This window comes from Pleurodeles waltl, chromosome 2_2 (assembly GCF_031143425.1).
Source record: "Pleurodeles waltl isolate 20211129_DDA chromosome 2_2, aPleWal1.hap1.20221129, whole genome shotgun sequence".
Lineage (NCBI taxonomy): Eukaryota > Metazoa > Chordata > Amphibia > Caudata > Salamandridae > Pleurodeles > Pleurodeles waltl.
Genome location: NC_090439.1, coordinates 963,708,720 through 963,721,173, shown reverse-complemented (window position 1 = coordinate 963,721,173; position 12,454 = coordinate 963,708,720). Strand labels below are relative to the sequence as shown.

General features: G+C 40.7%; 1 protein-coding gene across 1 annotated transcript in view; it reads right to left on the bottom strand.

The window, feature by feature from the left end:
* Positions 1-324: 324 nt before the first annotated feature.
* The window catches only part of UTP23 (UTP23 small subunit processome component), a 68,672-nt gene continuing 56,542 nt past the window's right edge, over positions 325-12,454 (bottom strand). The window contains exons 2-3 of the mRNA XM_069220647.1: positions 8,933-9,107; positions 325-768 (exon numbers count right to left, since the gene is read on the bottom strand). Of these exons, the coding sequence (XP_069076748.1) occupies positions 379-768; positions 8,933-9,107 (565 nt within the window). The 3' untranslated portion in view covers positions 325-378. The remainder of the gene's footprint in view (positions 769-8,932; positions 9,108-12,454) is intronic.

Genomic DNA, 12,454 nt, shown 5'->3' with positions numbered 1-12,454 from the left:
CTGGTCACGTCGGGAAAGGTCAAGAATTAATTATGTTTGATAAACTTTTAAAATTCGACAGGTTAGCTAAAACAATGAAGTTGGAAGAAGCTTTGGATCACATACTTCCATAAAACACACTTTTCTGCTCTATAAGCACATAGAAGCACCTGCAAAGGGTGTTTTTTTTTTTTTTTACAGTACCAACAACAGTGGCAATTTTTTACAAGAACCCTAAATAGATATGTCATTTTTAAAAAATGCACTAATTACGATGGCAGCTTTATTTTCCATTTTCAATGTTTCCTTTAGAATCTACTTTACTTTGAATAGAAATACTGTTAGTTGATTAAAAAGCGATTTTATTACAAGAAAAGAACATTTTTTTTTTTTATTCTTCTAGGGTGGTGTTGTTAATTGTGCAGGCATAGGACTCCCTTTAGATTTCGACCGCTTACGTGTCCGCTTCTTCTTCCCAGCAGGCGATGTTGCAGCAGGTTTTGGTGGTGTGGGTCCTTTTTTCTTTTTCTTCAGGCAGCTAAGAGGATTGGGGCCACTTATCCTCTTCCGTTTATGGCCTCTGCGGCCCGAGTCTTTTGCTATCCCCTGTTGTTCTTTGAGAATTTCAATGCTTTTATGCTGGTGTACTGGGACGAGCTGGTTTGCCTGCACTGACTGGACAAACGCAAGGGACTTTGGAGAGGGTTTATCCAGCACCATAGTGTTCTGAATGATGAAGAGGAGGGGGACCCCAGGCTTTTTCTTGACTTTTTCTGCCAACTCTTGATCCTGTTTAGACAAAGGAATACAATCAAAATGTTATTTCTGATCGTTACAGTTTCGGCTTCTAACAGTCTAACGACACAAAGCAGTTGCTCAAACTATTTCCTCAAAGAAGGGACTACAGTAAAATAAAATATAGAACTACATTAAGGCTGCATGCCTGGCAAACTGAGGTTTGGCCCAAAATGAATCTGGTTAAGTAAGTAAAGGGCTACAGAGAGTTTTCTCTCATTTTGGGTGTATGTACTACTAGAAAAAAAATCATTTTTTTTTTTTTTTTTAAAGACTCATTCATTAGGTTTTTTATCTGGTGGCATGCTTTAGCATCGAAACCTAATCCAGATATCTTCATGTATCTGAGCAGCGGTCCCCAATATAACAAAGCGGTGGGGTGAAAAAAGTGCCTCACAGCATCAAAAAAAGTGAAACAGTAAACAAGCATACATTATATTACAATTAAAAATAAAATAATTGTACTTAACCGGGCTGCGTCATCATGTGTGTCCTTCCTAATCTCAGAGTGGCACGAGTGGAAGCAGAAACTTTCCTAAGCAATCCTGGTGCTGCTCTCATGCTGTTAGCCTGCATGAGAGCAGCACCAGGAGTGGATGGAGCGTCCAAGGCTGTTCGCTTTTACAGGCCCTTTAGGCCTGTGCTTGGTCTCCACCGAGCTGTCCAAGGCAAGTGCGCATGCAAATTTAGCAGGAGCAAGTCTGTCGGCCAAACTCACATGTGCACTTTGCAATGTCTGTCCAGCACTGCCATAGTACTCAGTAAAAAGAGGATAAGCCCCTTATTGCTCCGGGGTAGGATGCAGCACTATGTGAGAAATCAAATGGCAATGAAATAACTTAATTGTCTTTTTATTATTTGTGTTTAACGTGGCTCGCAGGAAGGTGGTAGGTGGGACAGGCGCTCCCCTACCCCAAAAGAGAAACCGTCACTGATGTATCTGGGTGGGCACAACCTCGACAGTCAAGGGAGCTCTTTTCAGTTTTTTTGTTTTGTTTTGTTTTTCTAGCAGGATCTGAATTGATTACGATTGCCTACAATAGGTCTTCCGAGGATGCAAAACGTTTGACAGAAGGGTGACTACACGGTGTGCCTTCCTTTAAAGCCTTTAACGAATTGAGATAAGCAAGAAAAGTTCTGTTTGGCACGTATTAAGGCATGTTGTGGTGAACGTGAGTGAAAGAGACTAAATGAGCTCCCAATATACAGCACGGCAGGATTACCACTGCCCTAAATAAGGGGAATTAGAGGGCTCTCTCAAATAATACAGCTCTGAAGAAAGTCCGGAGGCTTTACCCATACAGGTGAGATTGTAAGGTTGAAGCGTGTAGGCCGAGTGGTGTCAGAGTACATTGCATATTCCATTATGTCACCTCCTTTCTTTTAACTCGGTCAAAGGATCCTTGGAATAAACTATGTAAGAGTTTAAGTTCCCTTAGGCAATTTTAATAAATTGTGGGCACAGTCTTACGTATCAGTGTGTTTGGTTTTGTTTCGTGTTATGTTTTTGGTGCATCCTGTTCAGTGTTGGGCAATGTAATTTTCTGTGAAGTGGGGAAATCTATTATAAGCACTGTACCCGAATTAAAGTGGATGTTTGTCGTAGTACTAACTTTTAGAAATACAGAATATATTTTCACACTTAACATGTCTAGGGAGTTCAGCTGAGCCTTCTTGCTGTTACCTGGAGGGTTGTCGACGGCTGAAAGAAGACTTACTTCCACTAAGTCTGCTAACAGAATTCAATTAATTAGGTCAGGGGTGAAGGGCTGAACCAGACTCCTCAACCCACACAGGTTTTATTTCAGCAGGTCAGACCTTCAGTTATAACATGATGTCCCATGTTCCACTCCATTCTTCGTTAATGATTCTTGAGAACAGGTCTTAGGATAAAGGAGGCTTTTAAGGATGCCGTACTATGGCTCGCATCTAAAACTGGATTCGAAGCTCTGCTTCAGTCTTAACGACACGTTTTCAAACCCAGAGGCAGCCAGTAGATTGTTCTTTGTGCAAGACAGCCATGCGACACAACAGCCTCTTATTCTATCCCAAAACACTGCAGGTCACAGGGTATGTCTGTAGGAAGGCAAAAGCGCTTGAGGTCTTCCAGGCTGGTGGCAATGGGGGTCATCTTGTGCCTTCCAATATTTTCAAAGTCACACCTGATTTTTCTGCAGCACTGAAAGGTGGCAAAATCGGAACTTTGCTAAAATTTAAACCCTTGTATAATATGAGTCGCAGTTCAATCAGAGAAGCTATTATCAGAGCACACTGCAGGTATAATGAAAACACTGCCATAATTTATCATCTTACTACATACACCAAAACAGACAAGTAGATTTTTTTTACAAGGCAAGTAGATCGCTGAAACTTCCTGTCCCTTGGCCAACTAGATAATTTAAAAAAATTCCACATCCTTCACACAACTTCATAAGCCACCATTATCACAAAACGTCCTCACTACCCTGCATTCTAAAGGAGCTAAGGAGTATATTGGGGTGTTTGGGGAGTGTCACAGACAACCTTACCCTTCTAACGTTCCAGGGATATATGGAAAGTAAAATACTAAGAGGGCAATGGCTCACTGCTGATCCAAATGGATCATATTTCAACAGAATGCAAATACAGCATCAGTGGATATTGTTAAAGATGATGTAGAACACATCAGAATTTAGTTTTGTGTGGACTGTTCAACTTTTCCTTTTTGATGCCATTTGAAATGCAGGACCCTCAAATATTCTCTTGTGGAGGAAAGTAGTGTTTTGGTGTCCTATTTGAATATGGACAACACACTTTGCCTCTTCCTCTACTGACTTAGACACAACTACCAAAGAAGGTTGGTCGGCAACCGTGCTTTACGAACCAATGTAGGACAGCTCTCATACTGACCTACCTATATGCCCATCAGCATAAACTATTCAAGAGAACAGAGCCGTACAAACACTTGGAATAATGATCTCCTTCCATTAATTCTTATTGGCTGCACTGTAAATGGGTAGAGACAGTTCAGCTCTGGCAGAGTAAGGTCGGATCAAACACTGAGTCCACCAAGGTAACAGTCACACTTTAGAAAATATGGATGCAAGTAGGCCATCCATTCACGAAGACATCCTAAGCTACTACCTCAGGCACCATTCAGTCAATCCCATAACCCAAGGTGGTCTAAGCTGTGTAGCCTAGTTGGAAGAAGTATGCATACTTAGAAACCAATCAACACGGCATCCTTGTTACCCAACCAGACATCAAAAGTCATTGACTGTAGTGCCTCACACCTATAAGCTAAAAAGCCCTCGTTGTAATGTTTACTATTACAGTCTGCCTTATGAGCAGTGCTGGTTTCTTCATGAGGGCAGCGGAGCATCACCTGCTGCGCGCCGCACATGAAAAATAAATGGCAATTAAAAGATTTCATAGCATTTTATTTTTACAGATGTGAGCACTGCAGCAACCTCAGCCCACAGAGATGCGTAGCGTGTCCTCTGCTGCCGAATGGCAGCATGGGGGACTGAAGCAGGGCTGGCTGGATGCTCCAAATTGCGCATGTCACTTTGGCCAGCTATCTTGCGCTGGCCAAAGTGGCATCTTAGACAGCTGGGTGAGACCAAGCACAGGCCTCCAAGGCCTGAAGGAGCAGCCAGCCAGCCCACTCTATCCAATCCAGTCGCTTCTCTCATGCTAACAGCATGAGAGCAGCAGCTGGATTGGTTAGGGGATTTCTTCGTGCATCAGACAGCAGAAGAACACTGAGGAGGATGCGCAGCCCATGGGTAAGTAACATTTTATTTGAAATGTGTAATGCATGTAAGTAGTGGTTGTTTTTTTATTTTGTAGTTAGTGGCTATTTTTTTTATTTTGGCTTTTGTAGGGAGGGAGTATTTTATTTTGGGGCTTTCAGAGGGAATGGTGGTTTACTTTGGGGTTTTGGAGGGAGAGTGCGTTTTTTTTTATTTTTTGGGAAGTGGTGGGACACTTTACTTGTCCCACCACTTTCAAAGGGTACCAGCCGCCCCTGATTAGGAGGCTACAGTTGCTACATACTGCCCTTGCCAAAACTAGGCTGACAACACCCAGGAGTCTAGAGTTGAGCGCTGCTATGGAACAGACCCTGGCTGGATAGTTACAACCATCAGAGTCTAGTACTCAGCATGGCAGAGTGAAGTCACAAACACTCACTGTGTAGTGAGACCTTATTCCGAGAGTACTATTGCTAAGGAAACACAATTAAGCACCAACCAGCTGCTGTATCGCCAAGGACCACAGGACCTCATTGGAGAATATCAATATCCAAATTATTAGTGACCCACTGCAATCGCTGTAAAGAGCTCATAAGTGAGCATGAGTATGAGCTAAAGCTATGATTAAACTGTCAAAATGGGTCAGCCAGAGGGAGGTAATAGGCTCTATTACTCAGAGCTACCCCGCAAACAGCAGATCACACCCTCTGACATCATCGCTTTACCAATTAAACAAATGTCACCAGTGAACCAAAATCCAGGATGAGTTTACAGAGCGTTGTAGAGATAAAGCATGAATATACTAGGAGTATTACACTGATTGCATACAAGTACAACAGAGAAAGTTATTAATTCCTGTACCTGGGAGGAATCCTGGTAAAAGAGGTTTACTAAATATTTACAAAGCAACAAACACTGGTTCACAAGATTCTATTTCAAGCACTTCATTTGTTAGCCTTTCGACAAGGGCAAGCTATAAAGGGGTATTCTACAAGAAAACAAGAGAAGGTATAAAGTGTGTAGCAAGACATCTTGCCTTTGTGTTGACAAAAAGGGATATGTTGGAAGCAGGGTTATACTTGGCTGCAGACAGAGGAGTAGGAGAACTGTTTCCATGTGTGCCTGTAGTATTGGCGATGATAAAAGGGAAGGTATAGGAGGTATGCACAAACAGCGAAGGGAGATAAGAGATGTACGAGGTACAATCCTGCTGGGTGTTGCAGTACAGAGCTTTGAATGATGACGCTGTTTTACAGTGGTGTTATTAGAGGCAATGGCTCTTTCAAGCTCAAGGTTTCCTTCGATATTCTATATACAACAAGCATATTAGGAACTGTGCACACGGCTATCTGCAATGTGCATGGCTTGACAGTGCATTGTTTACTTTTACAGTGGTAGACTCTGTGGTAGATGTACTTCTGTAGGTTACTGATGTACTTTGTTGCCTGTGGATGTTACGTATTAGGGTCATACCAAAAAGTTAAAACAGATTTGCTTGTAAATGCAGGATTACTCCATTTTTGTGCAGTCTATACATGCAGTTTTTTTGTGCACTCAATAGGAAGTCCTTTGTCACAACATCACACGTTTGCTGCAGTGCAGTCCTGTGATGAAAAGAGAGGTCCATCACCAGAAAGTCCTGTCTTTCTTGTGCAAAAAGGTTGTTTCTGCAAAAAAAAAAAAAAAAAAAGCCATTGGTCTCTAGTGCTCTTCGCTTTTAGGCTCCGATTAGCTATCTTAGCAAGAAACGAGAATTAAAAATCAAGCGCGAAAGTGGAGCAACTTAGGGATTCCATCAGAGGCAAGAGATCATTTAGATGGGTGAAGCTGTAGCCTGAATAATCATAACGGGGTTGCTGTGGTGATGCCAGTTTCTGAAGCAGTCTTGGGCGTCGTAGGTGGCTTCTGAGCTGAGCTGGTTAGTTCCACTGTACTGTACTGTACTGTACTGTTGGTGGGCCTGTGACATTCAACTCTGTGGCCCAATAAGGATTTATCCCTTCTGGTGAGTTCACACTGAACAGGTGTTCTGTTCAGTTGAAAAGTGGAGGGGCAATAAAAGATGCCTTTAAATCTTGTTCTTATGTTACATTTGCTCTGTGTTCACAGACAGAGGACAAAAGTCAGTTTTTCTTGCAATTAATTTTCCTTCTGACTGCAGAGTTCTAGGACTTTGTAAGGTGAACTGTGGGACCTGCTGCTTAGAATGTAAAATAAAAGGATATAGGGTGTCAGGTTGTTCCTAACACACAACATTTAAATGACTAGGTAAACTGTGCAAACACTTCAAAATATATTTCAGTAGTTGTGAAAGCCCTTTTTTAAATATTTGTGTGATGAAAAAATATATTTTAATAGGATGAAAACAAATCAGAATACTTTAAATGTTGATGTGAAAAGGACATGTTTTCTGAAACCTAATTTTCACAGATTGTTAATACACTATATAGTTTTATCAGTAAAGCTGCAAGCTAGTGGAGAGGTTTTTGGACATTTCTTGGAAAGTTACTGTGTGTAGATGACAATACGTTACCACATCATGGTTTAGTAATATATTTATTAAAACTGAGTGTTTAAACAAACTGAGGAGCACTCCTGCCCTGATGGCAATGTTGTTAGTAAACTAAAAAGTCCTAGGTTATGTGGGCTAGACCTCATGGGTATGTGGGCTAGATTCTTGTGATGCATGCAGCAAACTTTAGTCTACTTAATCAAACAAAAGAGTTTTTTTGTACTGCAGAAATGCTGAGCTCACATATTTGAAGGTGCAATCATATGTGAGAATTAGGAAAAAGGCGACTGTAAACTATTTGCCTAGGATCACACACTTTGGGACCTGTTTACCGGTCAAGTACATTAAAGTTAGGTTGAGTAACATTTTTATGATTTTTGGAGCCCTGGGTATAACATCTGGCATTTAGAGAGTTGCCACAAAACATTCCAGTTCTACATTAAAAGGCCTTTAATGCTTGTAGCATTGTGCTACGTTCACATTTACAACAATAGAGAGCTGCCTTTATCATTTATTTGAACAGAAGCCTCCCGGCACTGCAATCACATGCCCATAACCCTTGAGAATCTTTGTCTGGTACCAAATATACCACAAGAGTTAGCAGTTAAAAAGGAGCCTGCATGTAACCTGATGGGAACACCGTCACTGCTGTTAATCTCTGTTTAGGATATTCGGTACTGTTGTGCTTAACAAAATGCTAATAAAACAAAAGTGTTTAGAATAATAAAAAAAAAAAAATAAAAAAAAAAACAAGAGCTGATTTCTTATTTTGACTCTGCTTTTTTGTGGAAAAAAACCTTTTTGAAAGTGAGGCCTAGATATAGGCTTTGGGCTATAGTCACAGAAATAAAATGAGTCTTCGGCTTTGGCGGCTGAGGATGGTTCTGGCATGCTTCTTGTGAATAGTGGCAACAAGAAAATATATAATTTTTAAAAATACATCTGTGCATTTGCAGGAGAATGGCAGTTGCATAAACCCACAATGCACAAAGTCTGCAATGCCAAAAAGTTCTCAAATGTTAAAGGGCGGCTCTAGATATATCAGCAGACCGTGGGGATGGGGAGCGTAGAAAAATCCAGACGGTCTTCACCCAAAACAAAAGTTCAAAGTTAGCACTTAAGATACATTTACATACAACAAATCTAAAAAGAAAGTTACTCACATTGCCAGTAGTTAGACTAAAATTCTAGCATGAATATTTCCCTCCTGGACCAAGCAAATCCAGGTCTGTAAAGTCTTGATTCACAAAAAAGAACTGCACAGGCAGCTTCCAGGAAGGCTTCGTATGCGCAGACAACTTTCCTTACCGTACTTAAGCAAGGTCTGATCACTCTATTAGGATACATGTTGTGAAATGTGTAAGTACATGTGAAAATAAATGCCCACTCACCCAGAAGTAAAAACGTGGGTTGAAGAGCGACTAAGCCCCAAATTTTGTTTGCTCCAATCCAGTCTTCGTTCCTTCCCTACCTACCCTCTTATTGTGTGTTACAGGAGTACTATAATAGACCAATGAATGTGCTCCCTATTCTATGTGTGCTGTACATTGCTAAAGTCAAGAGGCATTGTGGGCTAATGCTTTTCACAGGGTATTTAAATTTTATCAAGTTGTAAAAATTTACGGAAGTGCAAAAATAAACAAGAAAAATCTTAAAGTGGAGGCAAACATCACCACTACCTGCGGAAATATTACTTGGTCGAGTTTAATGAGCATTGGTGTTTGAAGGTGAGACTATTTGTTGCAATTTGGATTTACAATTGTATCCACATTGCACTTCGTATGCCCACTGAACTTACAAAAATGGTCCTTTATCAAAGTAGCATTACATTAGTCTGGATAAAGGCCATTCAACAAGTGGAAAAACCGTGAGCATCTAGCAAGGTCACTTGAATGTGTTCTAAAAACAATACCTGTGTTGCAATGAAGTAATGATGAGGGTTGCCTTCTGCAATCATAGACAAGAGGCATGCTGATCCGCCGACTGGACTCTTAAAATGAGCACAGTGCCGAGCTTGAAATCGCTGCGCAATTAGTTTTGCACCATACAGCTCCTTCCCCAACGACTGCAACTCCTTTAGAACACAGCTGAACGTGAAAAAAGAAATAAGAATCAATCTCCAATTCTCAAAAACACTTGCAAAAGATCACAACATCTTCAATCTTCTTATTAATACTCGACAGTATCCCCAATACTAACCTACTCCCTGCTTCCCTTATGATTTGGGAGACCATTTTAACATTCCAAACTCACACACATTCATTGTCCCACCTTAGGAAGGGCATCACATGCATCGAACACTGTAGTTTGCCCGCCAATAATGCTCCAGAGCATGCAGATTTTTGTGAAAACACATTCAAACATAAACACCGCCACTGCCTGGAAACGTCACAACATCCCACAGGGCTAGGTTTCCCCACATGCAAACAACACTTCTCAAGTAGGTTTTCCAAAGCCATATCATAGTAGGGATCCAGACATATAGCAATACAAGTGTGATATTTGATCTAGAAATTCTGCAATAAAACACACTTGACATAACTGTAGCTTTGGCTCGCTGTCCGTCAAGTGACTTTCAATGTTTCAGAAATTATTGGTATTAGATTTCTACATAACAAAAAGAGGACCCATTTAAAAAAAAAAAAAAAACTGTATTTTGATTTTTGCCCCTTGACTTTGATTTTGTTGTGAAGTGTTTTCTAAAATTGCAAACACACCGGGTAGAATATTAGTCACAATTATACAGCCGGTAAAAATGGATCACATCAGTTTGCTTACGTGTAGTTTTGTCAGGAGTTAGTGTTGTGGTATATATATATATATATATATATATATATATATATATATATATATATATGTGTGTGTGTGTGTGTGTGTGTGTGTGTACACACACACACACACTATAGTCATACACACACACACACTATAGTCATAAGGGACGATAAGTAGGCGTAGCATACATACTAACTTGCCAGCTTGATTAGGTGGGCAGACCAGATTTGTTTTGTGCTTGGCTCAATCAGGTCCCGTAGCTCTCAGGGAGTCGTTGTACTGCTTTTTACAGTCTCTGTGTGTTCATTTTGGCATGGCTTTAGTTCGATTTGAGTGGCAAGACTTGCAGGTTTCTGCATCTTAAGGGTACTGGCTATATGAGCGTATACAGTGCAAATGTTTCAGTCAGATAGTCTAAAGTCAGGGGCTTGGCTTTGACATCCACGAGCGAGAGAGGAGGGCATTTTGTTTTTTAAATGAACGATGGACCCCGATTCAGGAATCTAACTTCAAATATTCTGTTTCTATCTGAAGTATACTTAAAGAGGAGTGTTAATGTACTTATCTAAAAAATGAAGTAAAAAAAAAAAAAAAATCAATTAGCCTGCTCGCTAGAGAATCAACAATAAAAAATTTCCAGCACGATCCTTCTAAGATACATCAATAAACATCTGGAGGATGGTACAGCAGATCAGACATTAATTCACTTTGTAGATCCGTTTAATAGAATACCCATAATCAAATCATATTGCAGCTTCTATTAACTCGTAAGTGTTTAAAATACTGCACACAAGGACTTTGTAGAATAAAACTCGAAAACCTGTATTTAAATGGATCTTTCCGTATCTAGTGTCTGTGGTATTAGAGCTCAATTGTGAAACAAGCTTTACTCAGACGCGGGGGCAACCAACAGATACTACCAGAGGTACTAGGGTTAAGACAAGAAAGGTTAACGCCACTGTGATGATAAGACTGCCAAATCACATCCCCATAAAGATGCATTCTACAAAAACTCAAAAATAAACAAATCTAACCCCAATGTTGTACGGAACCTGAAAGGCAGCAACTCCAAAAACATTTCAGTAGACACCATACTGAAAGTGGGACAATTAAAATATCTGGGGTGGTCTTTGCCAACAGTGAACGGGAAACAACACAACAAGGATACAAGGAAGAAAATCATAGGACGAAGATAGGGAATTTTGCAAGATTTGAAAACAAATAAGGTGGGCAGAGGGCACAATATATGTCCGAGATCTCCAAAACTTAAGTGTATGCCGTAATGATGTATGGTTCTTACGCTGGAAATACAACAAATCTGACTGTTGAGGGCTGGACAGAATACTAACTGAAACAGATGAAGCGAGTGGCAAAGCTGCCCAATCTCCCAAAACAAGTGCGTACCACAAACTATACTAAAACCAGCAGTCACCAAAAGACAGATTTCAGATAAAGCAAAACTGAATGCTCAAGAAGATCCTAAATACTTAATGGGAGAACTAGGGCCCAAGAACCCATATATTATGGTCTCTCTCACTGGAAAGCCAACTCACCTCCCAAGTCAGTTGTAACATCTTGGAAATAGTGAATAAAGGAAGAAAACTGCCCTTGGGATCACGAATATAAAGACGATCTTTACTGTACGCTCTTCTATGGGGGGGAAATAAGACCAATATGAAGGATTCATATGGAAAACTACCATTAAACTAGCAAAACAGCTTCAATCTGAGAACTAGAAAATAAAACAGAAAAAGGAGGAGTCAGTATGCTGGTAGAGCTCAACGCACAACTTAATGGCTGGCCAAAGAAGATCCCTTCTTTCTTGTGTTCTTCTGACTTTCTTTTCCCCCTGCTAGCTTGCTTTTATGTGCCCCCTTCAGAACGTTTTGTCTTCATTTGTAAAATTACTCATTTAACAATTTAGTTTTCTTTTGTACGAGTGAAACTGGCAGATAGGTAGACGCAGCTAAATATCTTCGAACCGATGCCCTTAGGGGCAGCAAGTGGGCAACATTAAGAGTCACCACTTACAGTGTGCCAGGCAAGTGCATGAGGAAGGTTACCCTTAGTAAGCAGCTCCTTGGCTCGTAATGAGGGGTTTTAAACTGATCTGATATACAGTCAGGTGCCATGCCAGAGCTCCCTAGCAGAGAGCAGAAGCCTGAATGACAATCTGATAGGCTCTTACCTCTTATGAGATACACAAGGGTTATCCTCTCACACTCTCATATGATCCCCCTGCTGTCTTCTACGTAGCATCTGCACCCCAGGAAATAGTGAAAGCCCTTGGGACACCACTCGGAAGAGGTGATCAAACCAGCTACGATAAGATTGAAAGAGTGGAGCTTTCCCGACTTGGTCATGAAGACACGAGGAGAGAGCAGAACCACAGGTCAGATAGACTAAGGCTTACTAGGGTCCTCATTAAATCCATATTAAATCGTGAGAATTAATTTTAGCATGAAATTATCGACCACTCTATGTGAACTGGCAATTGGGTGGTTATCTGAAGACGTGCTTGAAAGAATCATCTCCTTGTGGGTAGCACAAAAGTTCTTGCAGGTTACCTCTGCATGAGGGACCCTTTACTAAAGGCTATAGTATAAAACACAGACAACTATTGACATGTTTTTACTTTGAAAAATGTAAAGCCTGAATGAGA